We start from the raw sequence: 15,000 nt of genomic DNA, 5'->3' as shown, positions 1-15,000 counted from the left end.
GGGGCGGAGGGGCAGAGGATGAGCAGGGGCGGAGGGGCAGAGGATGAGCAGGGGTGGAGGGGCAGAGGATGAGCAGGGGTGGAGGGGCAGAGGATGAGCAGGGGCGGAGGGGCAGAGGATGAGCAGGGGCGGAGGGGCAGAGGATGAGCAGGGGTGGAGGGGCAGAGGATGAGCAGGGGCGGAGGGGCAGAGGATGAGCAGGGGCGGAGGGGCAGAGGATGAGCAGGGGTGGAGGGGCAGAGGATGAGCAGGGGCGGAGGGGCACAGGATGAGCAGGGGTGGAGGGGCAGAGGATGAGCAGGGGCGGAGGGGCAGAGGATGAGCAGGGGTGGAGGGGCAGAGGATGAGCAGGGGCGGAGGGGCAGAGGATGAGCAGGGGCGGAGGGGCAGAGGATGAGCAGGGGCGGAGGGGCAGAGGATGAGCAGGGGCGGAGGGGCAGAGGATGAGCAGGGGTGGAGGGGCAGAGGATGAGGAGGGGCGGAGGGGCAGAGGATGAGCAGGGGCGGAGGGGCAGAGGATGAGCAGGGGTGGAGGGGCAGAGGATGAGCAGGGGCGGAGGGGCAGAGGATGAGCAGGGGCGGAGGGGCAGAGGATGAGCAGGGGTGGAGGGGCAGAGGATGAGCAGGGGCGGAGGGGCACAGGATGAGCAGGGGTGGAGGGGCAGAGGATGAGCAGGGGCGGAGGGGCAGAGGATGAGCAGGGGTGGAGGGGCAGAGGATGAGCAGGGGCGGAGGGGCAGAGGATGAGCAGGGGCGGAGGGGCAGAGGATGAGCAGGGGCGGAGGGGCAGAGGATGAGCAGGGGTGGAGGGGCAGAGGATGAGCAGGGGTGGAGGGGCAGAGGATGAGCAGGGGTGGAGGGGCAGAGGATGAGCAGGGGCAGAGGGGCAGAGGATGAGCAGGGGTGGAGGGGCAGAGGATGAGCAGGGGCGGAGGGGCAGAGGATGAGCAGGGGCGGAGGGGCAGAGGATGAGCAGGGGCGGAGGGGCAGAGGATGAGCAGGGGCGGAGGGGCAGAGGATGAGCAGGGGCGGAGGGGCAGAGGATGAGCAGGGGTGGAGGGGCAGAGGATGAGCAGGGGTGGAGGGGCAGAGGATGAGCAGGGGTGGAGGGGCAGAGGATGAGCAGGGGTGGAGGGGCAGAGGATGAGCAGGGGTGGAGGGGCAGAGGATGAGCAGGGGTGGAGAGGCAGAGGATGAGCAGGGGCGGAGGGGCAGAGGATGGAGCAGGGGTGGAGAGGCAGAGGATGAGCAGGGGTGGAGGGGCAGAGGATGAGCAGGGGTGGAGGGGCAGAGGATGGAGCAGGGGTGGAGAGGCAGAGGATGAGCAGGGGTGCAGAGGCAGAGGATGAGCAGGGGTGGAGGGGCAGAGGATGAGCAGGGGTGGAGGGGCAGAGGATGAGCAGGGGTGCAGAGGCAGAGGATGAGCGGGGTGGAGGGCTGCCCGGAGGCTGTGTTGCGTCCACACCGCACACACACCCTCATGTGGGATCCGGGGCTGCACCTGCATCGGCAGCAGAAAGCGTTAGGAGTGGCCCCTGCTGCCCCAGTGCTGGCAGGAGGCTGCTGTCCGGGGCGCGGGGCTTTGGGGCGCGGGGAGCCTGGTGGGCGGCACCCAGAAGGGTGGGCGTATCTGCAGCGTGGAAGACCTCGCACCCAAGCCCGTGTCCCTGTCCTGAACGTAGGTCCCCCAGGTGGTGGCGTTCTTAGTAAATGTCCCAGGGCCTGGGAGTCGTGTGTGCAAGGACCCGGGTTCAAGCCCCTGTCCCCACCTGCAGGAGAAAAGCTTCACAAGCAGTGAAGCAGGGCAGCAGGTGTCTGTCTCTATCTATCTATCTATCTACCTATCTATCTATCTATCTATCTATCTATCTATCTATCTATCTATCTATCTATCTACCTACCTACCTACCTACCTATCTATCTATCTATCTATCTATCTATCTATCTATCTATCTATCTCCCCTGCCCCTGTCAATTTCTCTCTCTACCCAATAGTAAAAAAAGGAAAGAAAATATCATTTCGGTCCCCACACGGGGAAATGTCCATCTTCTGACCTGCAGGAGTTCGGGGGTGACCCGGGCTCTCGCACCAGTCCTGACCGCCTGTCCTGGAGGTGACAGCCACGTGCCCGTGGGGCGGACGGAAGCCCGGGCACCGACCCCTGCCCCACACAGCCCTGCTGCGAGCAGTGAGATCACGCATGCAGGATACCCAGGCCGACGGACAGGGTGGCGTCCACTGCCGCACGGGGACGCACCAGGCCCTGTCAGCAGCTCTGCAGGGCCTCGTGACGGGCACTTAGACAAGGGTCCGGGTGCCCCGGTCACAGCGCGTGGCTGTGCCCCGATGCAGCTCTGTGCCGGTCTGTCTGCTGTGACAGGGTCGCCGCTCAGCTCTGGCTGTTGTCCACGCAGAGCGAAGAGACCCGCCACCTCCATGCAGTCTCCCGGCCACACAGGCTGGAGGTGGGGTGCGTAGGTGAGGGCACACGGGCCACAGAGCGAGACTGACTGTGCAGCTTCTGAAAGGAACTCAGGAGACAGGTGTTCAGAGAGGCGCCCGTGAGGTGGGGCAGCGGGGCCCTCCAGATCACAAGCTTTCACTCCGGACCTGGGTGCAGGCTGTCACCCTGGGGAGCACGGCCAGGCCTGGGCTGGACATGTGACGCCCCCACCCGAGACTCAGGACAGAGGGCGGCCCGGGGCCCTGCTGTGTGACCTGCTCTCAGTTTCAGGACTCCCCTCTGCAGGGCCCCAGCACACCCCCAGTGTCCAGGCCGGAATCTCCCGTCCCCAAGACCTTCCTGTCCAGGGCCCCGGGCACGTGGGCCTGATTGGCAGGGATCCGCTTCTGCCAGGAGTGTGTCTCTTTGCCGAGTGTCCAGAGACACCAGGGGCCTCCGGGTGCCCGTCACGGACTGTGGTTTAGTGATCCCTGACAGCAGGGCAGGAGGGCTGGGGGGAGAGGGGTGCTTCCTGATGACAGGGGCGGCTGGGCCCAGAGCCACCTCTGCCCGTTTGCTGAGACCCCTCAGCCTCACCTGGTGCCCGCACTGCTGGGTGCTGACGCAGGGTCCCTCCGCCCTGAGGTCACGGGCCCCGCCAGTCTCCGCACGCAGGGTCCCCCCCACCGGATCGGCTGACAGGGGCATGTTTTTCCGTCTCATTGATCCAGTCTACATACAATTAATTTTTGCCGATTACTAAGCCCTGTGGAGTTGGTGACAGGGCCTGGCGCTTCCCCGTGCTGCAGGGCCCAGCCCTGGGATGCCTGCCCTGCGGCCCTTCTCCCATCCGCATGCTCCCTGCGGGGTTCCTGGGAGAGAGAGTGTCTTCCACTCAGGAAGCCGGCCAGGTCTGAACCCCTGAGCAGCATCTGGGGCACTGCAGCCGCAGAAGAGGCTTCACTGCTGTGGGGTCTCTCCCTCCATCTTTCTGGTTGGAAAAATGGGTCCAGGGTGGTGGGGCCCCAGCCACACCCCAAGAAGATACACTGAGTCTCTGGCTGGAGGGTGCCCTGACTCTGGAGTCTTGCTGGTCCAGAGCTGGGAGCCTCCTCACCGCAGGGGCGTCCGAGAGCCAGGAAGCCCCGTGCCTGACAGGCCTGCCAAGGTCTCCTCGAAGTCTCCTGCCGCAAGATGAGCCCTGGGAGTGAGCCAGGTGGTGGTTGTGGTACCGGCCGCAGCTGGCCACGTTCAGGAGAAAGAGGAGGGGGCAAAGACCCCGAAATCGGGGCTCGGAGGTGGGGAGGGAGTGGGCAGGATGCCCCGGGTGTCTCAGGTCCCCTCAGTGACCTCCCCCCACCCCTTCCATCTGTCCTGGATTTGTCAGAAGTGCAGTGACAACTCAGGGGGAGACTCCTTCCGGAACAGACAGCTGTCAGGCTCCGAGAGCTGCTGGGTAATTGGATTCCTTCCGGGCAACTTGTGTCTGGACTGGCTGGGACTGTGCGTGGGCCGGGAAGCCTGACCTGTCCTAGGGAAGGGCCCCATAGGGCCTCCAAGGGCGAGTTTGGGAGCTCCAGGCCACCCAGAGCCCCAGTTGTCCTGGAAGGAAGGTGGCCACCGTGCCCTCAGCTGGCGGTGGGAATGGGAGGGAGGCCTACTGAGTGCTGACAATCTAGTCTGTGTGTGAGCACACTGTGGTCCGTGGCGGTGAGTGGGAGTCCACAGGTGTCCTGGGAAGGTCTCTGAGCCTCTGGGTCCTGCACAGCTGGGCAGCACAGCAGGGACAGCCAGGCTGGGGTCCTGGGCACAGTCAGCACAGCACAGACAGCCAGGATGGGGTCCTGGGCACAGTGGGGACAGCAGGGACAGCCAGGCCTGGGTCCTGGGGACAGTGGGGCCAGCAGGGACAAGCCAGGCTGGGGTCCTGGGCACAGTGGGGGCACAGCAGAGACAGCCAGGATGGGGTCCTGGGGACAGTGGGGACAGCAGGGACAGCCAGGCTGGGGTCCTGGGGATGTTTGGGGCACAGCAGGGACAGCCAGGCTGGGGTCCTGGGCACAGTGGGGACAGCAGGGACAGCCAGGCTGGGGTCCTGGGGACAGTGGGGCCAGCAGGGACAGCCAGGCTGGGGTCCTGGGGACGTTTGGGGCACAGCAGAGACAGCCAGGCTGGGGTCCTGGGCACAGTGGGGCCAGCACAGACAGCCAGGCTGGGGTCCTGGGCACAGTGGGGACAGCAGGGACAGCCAGGCTGGGGTCCTGGGCACAGTGGGGGCACAGCAGAGACAGCCAGGCTGGGGTCCTGGGGACAGTGGGGACAGCAGGGACAGCCAGGCTGGGGTCCTGGGGATGTTTGGGGCACAGCAAGGACAGCCAGGCTGGGGTCCTGGGCACAGTGGGGACAGCAGGGACAGCCAGGCTGGGGTCCTGGGGACAGTGGGGCCAGCAGGGACAGCCAGGCTGGGGTCCTGGGGACGTTTGGGGCACAGCAGAGACAGCCAGGCTGGGGTCCTGGGCACAGTGGGGCCAGCACAGACAGCCAGGCTGGGGTCCTGGGCACAGTGGGGACAGCAGGGACAGCCAGGCTGGGGTCCTGGGCACAGTGGGGGCACAGCAGAGACAGCCAGGCTGGGGTCCTGGGGACAGTGGGGACAGCAGGGACAGCCAGGCTGGGGTCCTGGGGATGTTTGGGGCACAGCAAGGACAGCCAGGCTGGGGTCCTGGGCACAGTGGGGACAGCAGGGACAGCCAGGCTGGGGTCCTGGGGACAGTGGGGCCAGCAGGGACAGCCAGGCTGGGGTCCTGGGGACGTTTGGGGCACAGCAGAGACAGCCAGGCTGGGGTCCTGGGCACAGTGGGGCCAGCACAGACAGCCAGGCTGGGGTCCTGGGCACAGTGGGGACAGCAGGGACAGCCAGGCTGGGGTCCTGGGCACAGTGGGGCCAGCACAGACAGCCAGGCTGGGGTCCTGGGCCCACTGGGGCCAGCACAGACAGCCAGGCTGGGCTCCTGGGGACGTCTGGGGCACAGCCCAGAGCAGGGTTGCACATGTCCCCTGGCTTCAGTCTGAGAGTCACCGTCAGGCCCCAGGCGTCCCTCCCTGTGCCCCAGAGCCACCCCGGGCCAGAGCACAATCACAGGTTGAATGCACATTTGACAGCACCTGAGAGACTGGGTTCGAGGCCTCAGCACCGCGTGTGAGCACATGTAGGAGGGAGCTTGGGAGAGGAGGAGCACTGCTGTGAGGACTGTCTGTGTGGGAATCAGAGAGGCCGGCCCGCCCCACTCGCCCCTCTGTTCCTTCCTCTGTGGCCGCTGGGGAGAGGGGATTCCGCTGCCAGGTCCTGAAGCCCAGGAAGGTTGGGGGATGTCAGCTTGCTGGCTGCCCCGGGCCTGAGGAGCCTCTGTGTCTGCGGGTGCTTCTCAGTCCTAGAGCTGAGTCCTTCCCTCCCTCCTGACCGGGAGCCTGCAGGCACAGCCAGGCAGGGCCTCTCCTGCTTCAGGCCACTGCGCCCCCCCAGTCTCTTCTGTCTCTGTCTCCCTCTCCCTCTCCTCTCTCCCCTTTCTCCCTCCCTCATTCCCCTTCTCCCTCTCCCTCCCTCCTTCTCTCCCTCCCTCTCTCCCTCCCTCTCTCCCTCCCTCTCCCTCCCTCCCTCTCCCTCTCTCTCCCTCTCTTTGCCTCTCCTACTCCCCCTCTCCCTCTCTCCCTCTCTCTCTCCCCATCTTTCCTCCCTCCTCTCTCCTCTTCCCAGCTCTCCCCCCTCTCCTCCCTCTTGTCTCCCCACATCTCTTCCTCTCTGCCTCTTTTTCCCTTTCTTTCCCTCTCTCTACCCTGCTCTCTCCCTCTCTTTCCCTCCCCCACCCCTCTCTCTCCCATGTTTGCATCAGTGCAGCTGGGAAGGGGGCGCCCCTTCTGCTCTGGGGGTGCCGCACAAGGCTCCTGTGCCCAGGCGGGCAGACGTGCGGCTCTGACTCTCTTCTGGTCCACGGTGTCAGCAGCCTTTCTGGGCAGTGCCACATGCAAAGACCTCCACCCACCTGTCTGCGGGGGCCGAGTGGAGACCGGATGCGTGCCTTCAGCGAATCCGTCTCTCAGGTAGCCATTTCTGCAAATGATTAGTTTCGGTGAGAGAATACGTTGGCGTGTTGTGCCCGTGACGCCGTGAACGTGCACGCAGCAAACTGCAAACTGCGATTAATCAACAGTCAGGCCGCGCACGTGGCTCTCATCCATAATAAATCGTCTCCAGCCTCCTGGGCTTCTTGATAGAAAAATAAAAGAAAACACAAGTGGAGTAAGCTTTTGAATAAAATTTAACTAGATTGCTCCGCACCCTGTAATTGTTTTGGAGTCATTAGGGACCCGATAATTCATCTTTGGTTTTGGTGTGTTTTTATCTTCATCTGTCAAATAGCAGGATTTTTAATGATATGTAAAAACAGCGAGAAAATGGAATTTTCCTCTTAACCATTTGAACATCAGGAGAGAAAATAAATGACCTTTTTTGTTTTTAAGGCTTCCTGGACGGCCGGGCGTTCTGTTGAAACGCCTTGTAAAACGTGCTGTTTTGTTGCTGGCTTCTTTGAAATACTCCGTGCTAATGCGTGTGACTGAGATGGGAGTTGAAGACTCACACGGCATACTGGCTTTGCGTCTCTGGCTGGCCTGTGCCCTGTCCTCTGTGCCCATCTCTGTGCCCACCTCTATACCCCTCTCTGTGCCCTGCCCCCTGTGCCCATCTCTGTGCCCACATCTGTGCCCATCTCTGTACCCATCTCTGTGCCCACCTCTGTACCCATCTCTGTACTCCTCTCTATGCCCTGTCCCCTGTGCCCATCTCTGTGCCCATCTCTGTGCCCTGTCCTCTGTGCCCATCTCTGTACCCACCTCTGTGCCCATCTCTGTATCCATCTCTGTGCCCATCTCGGTGCCCATCTCTGTACCCATCTCTGTACACATCTCTGTATCCATCTCTGTGCCCACCTCTGTGCCCACCTCTGTGCCCATCTCTGTACCCATCTCTGTACTCCTCTCTATGCCCTGTCCCCTGTGCCCACCTCTGTGCCCATCTCTGTACCCATCTCTGTATCCATCTCTGTGCCCATCTCTGTACCCATCTCTGTGCCCATCTCTGTGCCCCATCCTCTGTGCCTATCTCTGTGCCCACCTCTGTGCCCATCTCTGTACACATCTCTGTACCCATCTCTGTGCCCATCTCTGTGCCCACCTATGTGCCCATCTCCGTGCCCATCTCCGTACCCATCTCTGTACCATCTCCATGCCCATCTCTGTGCCCATCTCCGTGCCCATCTCCGTGCCCATCTCTGTGCCCATCTCTGTGCTCACCTCTGTGCTCACCTCTGTGCCCATCTCTGTACCCATCTCTGTACACATCTCTGTGTCCATCTCTGTGCCCATCTCTGTGCCCATCTCCGTGCCCATCTCCGTGCCCATCTCTGCCCATCTCTGTGCTCACCTCTGTACTCACCTCTGTGCCCATCTCTGTACCCATCTCTGTACACATCTCTGTGTCCATCTCTGTGCCCATCTCTGTACCCATCTCTGTGCCCATCTCTGTGCCCATCTCTGTGCCCATCTCCGTGCCCATCTCCGTGCCCATCTCTGTACCCATCTCTGTGCTCACCTCTGTGTCCATCTCTGTGCCCATCTCTGTGTCCATCTCTGTACCCATCTCTGTATCCATCTCTGTGCCCATCTATGTGCCCATCTCTGTATCCATCTCTGTGCCCATCTATGTGCCCATCTCTGTGCCCCATCTCTGTACCCATCTCTGTGCCCATCTCTCTGCCCATCTCTGTACCCATCTCTGTGCCCATCTCTGTACCCATCTCTGTGCCCCATCTCTGTGCCCACCTCTGTGTCCATCTCTGTGCCCATCTCTGTGCCCATCTCTCTGTCCATCTCTGTACCCATCTCTGTGCCCACCTCTGTGTCCATCTCTGTACCCATCTCTGTGCCCATCTCTGTGCCCATCTCCGTGCCCATCTCTGTGCCCATCTCTGTGCCCATCTCTGTGCCCATCTCTGTGCCCATCTCTGTACCCATCTCTGTGCTCACCTCTGTACCCATCTCTATGCCCCATCTCGGTGCCCATCTCTGTACCCATCTCCATGCCCATCTCTGTGCCCATCTTCTTGGTCTGGGAGTGTTTCTGGAAAGCACTGTCATAGCCTCTTCTCGAGTCTTGTCTGGGTTCTGAGAGCCCCCCGTGCAGCGCCAGGTTCCAGGGCTTGTCACGCGTACTAGAAGCCCTGCCACTGATGCCTGCTGCCCGTCGGCTGGTAGGCCCTGCTTCTGCCTTGACTGTGGATCACAAGCCTCGCTGTGCAGGGCTGGCTGACGCTCACGTAGTTCGTGGGCCGGAGGGCCCTGGAGTCCCAGCTGAGCGGCCACCCCCAGCCTGGTCCCTGTTTCTGCTGTCTCACCAGGAGGGGCGCCCCCATAAGCTGGTGGAGGTCTCTTTTGGGTCTAGTGTGCCTCTGTCTTTTCCTTCTGCTTTTCCTTCTAACGCTCTTATTTAGTCTTCACCTGTGTGAGTGCACCTTGCAGCCCTTCTTCATCAGAGAAAGGGACAGAGGCCTCATGACACCAGACTTCCTCCAAGGCCAGAGCCCTCCCCAGGGTGCTGACCCCCACCAGGCTGCATGAGGACCCCCCCGAGGGGCCTTGGGAACAGGCCCTAAACCCCAACCTGTGAAGGTCAGTCACCGAACTCTGGCGCTTGGAGCCTGGTGGGAATTGTCTCTGACCATCACACTGATGCCTAGAACATCCTGGAAGGTTCACAGAGTCACACTCTGTCTGGTGGGCAGCGCTGGCCACTGGGCAGCCTGCAGAGTCCAGCCTTTCTAGGTGGCGTGGGGGCAGGTCTCCTGGTGTCCATCACGGGCGGTCTGCCGGCAGATGCAGAGGTGGCCCGTGTGTGACCGTCCCCTTCCCTGCCTGCTGGCCACTCACACACCAGGAGCCTTGCTGAGGGCTCCAGTGGGGTCAGGCCACCAGCCAGGCTGGGGGTGCACTGCGCCCGCCTTCATGTCTGTTGAAATAAATCATGTCTGTCCATGCAGAGAGCGTGGCTCTCGGCTCACCTGCGGACGCCCACCTGCCCCCTGCAAGCACCTTGAGTCCCAGGCTGGCGCTGCCCAAGGTGGGAGTGCTGGGCCGTGCAGCCCAGAACCACCGGAGTGTCAGGGTTCAGCGGTGGGCACCAGGGAAACTCCTCCTTAATAATGTGCCGGTGGGGAGGCCGTGAGGCTGGGTTACCACATCCCACCCCCGGGACCAGCCGGGCTTGGCAGAGGGCAGGCCGGAGAATGAATTCCATTTTATCGTAGATATGGAAATTTGTGTCCTGGCTTTAAAAATCGTAGTTTTATGTGTGTGTTTAATGCCATTCATTTTAAATGTAGTGCTGTAAATCCTCGCTGAGGAATCAAAGCTGTTTAATCGCATTTCACCCGTGAACGGTTCTCTGATGCCAGTGGAGAAAGACTTAAAACAGGGACCGCAGAGTAAATCAGCTTGAGATCTTTAGCACGAGCATAAAAAATCAATTTAAGATGAATTTTACTACTATGAAAACCCCTCGCGTAGCCTCGGAAGAGGAGGAGCCGCTAGGGGCCGCGTCCAGTTCCAACTCCCCGGGGACCAAGGGTGGCGACTGCAGGGTTCACCCCCAGCCACCTCATCCCCACATCAGCGAGTCTTGAGGCCGAGGTGACAGGTCGGGGACTCCCAGCCCGGCTTAGCCATCAGCCACCTTGGGGCCTATGGGTGGAAGCCCAGTTCACAGATGTGGGGCCATGGCACGGCCCACAGTTCAGCAACCTGAGACATGCTTGCTCCTGTGGCCCTGGTCATCCGGCCCTCAGACCAGCCCTGACCGGACCTCACCCCCAGCCATGACCGGACCTCACGCCCAGCCGTGACAGGACCTCATGCCCAGCCCTGACCAGACATCACCCCCAGCCATCACCAGACCTCAACCCCAGCCGTCACCAGCCATCACCACAGCCCTGTCAGCCCTCACCCCCAGCCGTCACCAGCCCTCACCCCCAGCCCTGTCAGCCCTCACCAGACCCTCACTCAAACCCCTCAACCTCACCCCTCACCCCCAGCCCTCAGTTCCCCCTGGGTCCAAGGTGGTCCATGTCCTTCTTACCCTTTTTTGGGGGGGTTCCCCTGAGCTAGGCAGGTGCCTGGCTCCTCAGCTCAGCTGACATCGTGTCCAGCCAAGGTCCCGGGCCAGTGGCTGTCCAGTCTGGGGGTGTGTGACAGTGCAGTGTCCCCAGGGTGGGCACCCCTGGAGCTGCCCGTTGTCGGGGTGTGGGCCTGGTCTCCTAAGCCGCCTCTCTCTGTCTGCAGCCCCGTGGAGACAGCTCCCATGCCACCCCCGACCACGCCGGAGCCCCTGGCCCACTGCGCGGCCTGGCTGGACGCCTACTTCCGGAAGCCGGACACCCTGGGCACGCTGCCCCGACCCCCACTACACCACCCCATCTTCCAGCAAGGTCAGTACACCCGGAACCCTCTCCTCGCCCCCCCCCGGCGGCAGGACCCCCAGACTGCGGGGGACCCGAGACTCGGCTAAGCTGGGTGCTGCCTCCAGAAAGCTTCCTGCGGGGAGACAGCAGCCTCTGGGGGGCTCCCGCGTGTACAGGGCCTCCCGCGCCTGTTCCCAGGGACCACACTCTTGCCCAGGACCAGCAGCACTCCGCCAGGCGGGACGGCCGGTCAGCGGCTCCCGCACATCACACGCGGTTCCAAGACTGGGTGGACGTCACCAAAGTGGACGAGGGGACAGAGAGAGGCACCGAGGTCTCCCAGGGCAGCGTTGTGGGGCAGAGCAGCCCCCCAGGAGGGAAGGGCAGGAGGGTCCCCGGGCAGGGACTGGGCCCCCGTCAAGAGCTCCGTCACCCTTCAGTCCGGGTGGCGGCGTCACGGGCAGCACCCAGGTCACCCCGTCAGCTCCTGGCGGCGTGGGAATCGTGTCCTCCGCTGGCCTGGCGTGTGGCACCGTGCACAGCCTCAGGGGTGTCACACTCGCGGGACTCACAGGGCGTCCTCTGTCACGGGACCACGGGGCTCCCGCCTGGGACCCCTCTCGCTGCCCGCTGTCCCTGTCTGTCTGTCTCAGCAGCAAGGGCCCCGGGCTGGGCTGGGTGACTTCACCACAGAGAGGGGTCAGCGCCGGGCCTCGCCCTCCCGCCCGGAATGTACGTTTCTCTGTCACTTCTCAGAAGTGTGTCCTCACGGCCACACCGGCGAGGACAGAAGCCGCTCAGCTTCAGAGTCTGTGACGGTTCTCCCCTCACGCCGGCCCAGAGCCCCACACAGGCTGCTGCCAGAGAACTTGCTCTCCTCGTATTTTCATTGTGAAGACTGCGTGTTCTCAGGGCTGGGCGGCCACGCACCGCTTAAGCGCACATAATACTGTTCTGAGGGAACCACACAAGGACCCAGGTTCGAGGCCCCCAGTCCCTTCCCGCAGGGTTGGGGTCTCTTCACAAGTGGCAAAGCAGGTCTGCAGATGTCTCTCTGTCCGTCCCTGTCAGTTTCTCTCTGTCCTGTCCAATAAAAAGAAAAATGACCGCCAGGAGCAGTGGATCATAGTGCCGGCCCCGAGCCCCAGAGACAGCCCTGGAGGGAAAGAAAGAAAGAAAGAAAGAAAGAAAGAAAGAAAGAAAGGGAGGAAGAGAGGAAAGAAGGGAGGGAGGAAGGAAGGAAGGAAGAAGGGAGGGAGGGAGGAAGGAGGGAGGGAGGGAGGGAGGGAGGGAGGGAGGGAGGAAGGAAGGAAGGAAGGAAGGAAGGAAGGAAGGAAGGAAGGAAGGAAGGGTGGGAGGGAGGAGGAAAGGAAGCCAAAGAGAAACAGCCGAGGAGGCAGCTCGGTAGTAGAGTGCAGGACCTGTGTGCCTGGGGCCCCGGGTCCGACGGTGACGAGCTCTGCCGGCCCAGGATAAAGGGGTCTGTAGGCAGAGCATCTCTGTTGGCGGCCCTTGAAGTCCTTTGGTCTCCCCACACGGACTGCCGCCTCCTGGGCCGATGCTTCCCTTCGCTTATTTCTGGGGAGGGCGGGAACAGGGTGGAGAGACTCCACGGTGCTTCCCCAGGCGTCGCGTGGCCTCCCTGTGGCGCTGGGCTCAGACCTGGGCCGTCGGCCTGGCGGGGCTGGTGGCCGGGCACCTGCAACATCTCCCAAGCTGTGGGCACGTTTCACACCATTTTACAAAATACGGAGCCATCGCCTCCGCCATCTGTGTTTGAGGAGATGATCCTTCGGTCAGACCTTGCATGGGGACTGGCTAGCAGCCGAGGGGCTGGTCGTGGCGTGTGACCGCTACAGAGAGGCGAGGGGACCCCTGCCGGGAGCCGGGACATGACCGCTGTCCTCCGAGGGCCCCGCCCCCGTGGCGTCCAGCTGCAGTGGTCAGGACACCGCTTTCGCATCAGAGGCCGGCACGCCTCCACACCGGGCAGCTCTGTGACCTCATTGTGACGTGGGGTCCCCGGGGGTGGGGTGTCCGGCACACAGCGGCCTGGGGCTCAGCGTAGGGACTCCGGGCCCCATCCGGATTCTGAAGGATGGGGCCGGACGGAGGGATGTCTGTCTCTGTCTGCTCTGACACCCAGCTGGGTTGGCACTTGGCTTCTGCTCAGGTCCTGCCCAGGGGGAGGGAGGGGGAGAGCCTCCCTGCAGCCCTGCCGGGCCAGCAGCATCCTAGGAGGGCCCGTAACCATGGCAACTGCATCTTCCTTCCTGAGGCCCGAGTGGCTTGTATCAGGAAGGCAGGGTGAGGAGGGAGGCCTGGCGCCCGTCTCATAGCTGTGCCCGGCCAGGGTTGGACTCGGGCGCCTTCTCCCCTGAGCTGCACGCAAGGGTCTGGGTGCCGCGAGCCTGGCCTGGGGCACCCCGTGGCTCCTGGCGCCGCGAGGCAGGGACGTTACCTAGAGAGCCCGCGTGCCCTCGCAGGAGCAGGGCGTGCACGGGGCAGTGAGAAGGACAGCCCCCTTGCCGTTGAGAACTGGGTCTCTGCCGCTCCAGTTAGACCGGTGCTCTGTGGGGCAGGCGACACCCCACTCTCCCCAGAAGTCGGGGAGCCCCACTCCGCTGGAGGAGACGCTTGCACTCGCCTGTGGCCGCATCCTTGAAGGTAGCCGTGGAGGAGCCGGCTCAGTTTAAAAGAAGATAACAGAACGGCTTAACTCCTTAGGTTGAATGCCAATTATATTTTAATATTCAGCCGAGCGTATTTGACTGAGAGGAGGCCGCGCTGACGCCTGCATAACTCAGGGCTCCGAGGCCCAGCTGTGCTAGGCGGCTCCTGGAATCACTCCCTGCGTCTTAGCAGGGTGGTAATTCAGCACTGCGCTACCTGAGTGATGGCATTCTCAATGAGCAGGTAATCTACAGAGAATTTTTATATGGTTATGAGGTCTGTGCTTCAGCCCGCAACACAAAAATACATCAAGACCAATTACGGTATCAACTTTCAGTGTGATTCCCCGGCCTCGCAAGAGCATGTATTCCTGCCTCAGGCATTTCAAATTGCATCTAATTTGAAATCTTTGGGGTTTTAATTAAATTTCAGAATATATGGAATTCTTCATTAGTACCTGCTCTGAATAGCAGATCGCCCTGCTTGCTGAAGCTCGTTAAAGAGGTAGCCTGGTAAATAGCAGTTCAGAAACCTATCATTCGTGGGGCCGGGGAGTTGGAACAGAAACGGTGAAATGCAAAATAATATCAAAAAGATTATTAGTCCGGGGAGAGCCTCTTGATTTGTATTTTAATGGAATTTTACATTTCTCTTAATGATTTGCAAATTGTCCTCTGATTATAAGATGCATTAAGCTTTTCATTTTAATGACAGACACAGCCATTAGCAGAATTTTTCCCCCATCTTCTCTGCTGACTGCTTCCCTCCAGCAGACAAATATTGAAACCATTAACACCTTTTGATGTTGGCAGTATCTGTGTCTGGGGTCGCAGGTGTGGGAGGGGTCTGGGGGTCCCCACTGAGGCCCCCTCTCCAGCCAGGCTGCTCTCCATGGTGGCTGGCTGGAATGGTATGACAGCCGGTTTATATTGACGAAAACTGTGGCCCCGGCACTACCTTCCTCAGGGGGTGGAGGTGGGGGTAGGGTCCCCAGTGGAGGTTAGAGGGGCCTCTCACTATCCCCACAGATGAGGGTGCAGGGACATCTCGGGGACCCGGTGACCACTGCAGGACCCCAAAGCAGCACACCCAGACGGTGACAGGACATAAAGGCTGGGCGTCCTGGTGTCCAGCTCCCAGTGCGTCACTTGACGTGGCCGCAGCCTCCACAGGGAGCCTCGTCCCCAAACCCTGAGCCCTGGAGAGCTGGGCCATCCACAGAGCCCTACTCCGTCCATTGTGCCGCCCTGGGCCATCTGAGCAAGGGCAGATGGGCTCTGTCCCCACTAAGCCAGCCTTGCCTGCTGGTCCTGGCCAGTCAGGGCCAGTGTCCACTCCCGCAGAAACAGCTGAAACAGAGGCTTCTGTTTAAGAAG

The 15,000-nt window shown here is 61.8% G+C and overlaps 1 protein-coding gene across 2 annotated transcripts in view; it reads left to right on the top strand.

Moving 5' to 3' along the window:
• Positions 1 to 15,000, top strand: part of MGMT (O-6-methylguanine-DNA methyltransferase) — a 126,174-nt gene that overhangs the window by 77,329 nt on the left and 33,845 nt on the right. For both annotated transcript variants that reach the window (XM_060171083.1, XM_060171084.1), the window contains one exon: positions 10,833 to 10,978. In XM_060171083.1, coding sequence (XP_060027066.1) covers positions 10,833 to 10,978 — 146 coding nt within the window. The remainder of the gene's footprint in view (positions 1 to 10,832; positions 10,979 to 15,000) is intronic.

Source organism: Erinaceus europaeus, chromosome 14, assembly GCF_950295315.1.
Source record: "Erinaceus europaeus chromosome 14, mEriEur2.1, whole genome shotgun sequence".
Lineage (NCBI taxonomy): Eukaryota > Metazoa > Chordata > Mammalia > Eulipotyphla > Erinaceidae > Erinaceus > Erinaceus europaeus.
Note: the sequence above shows the minus strand (reverse complement) of the source record. Positions and strands in the feature narration are given on the sequence as shown.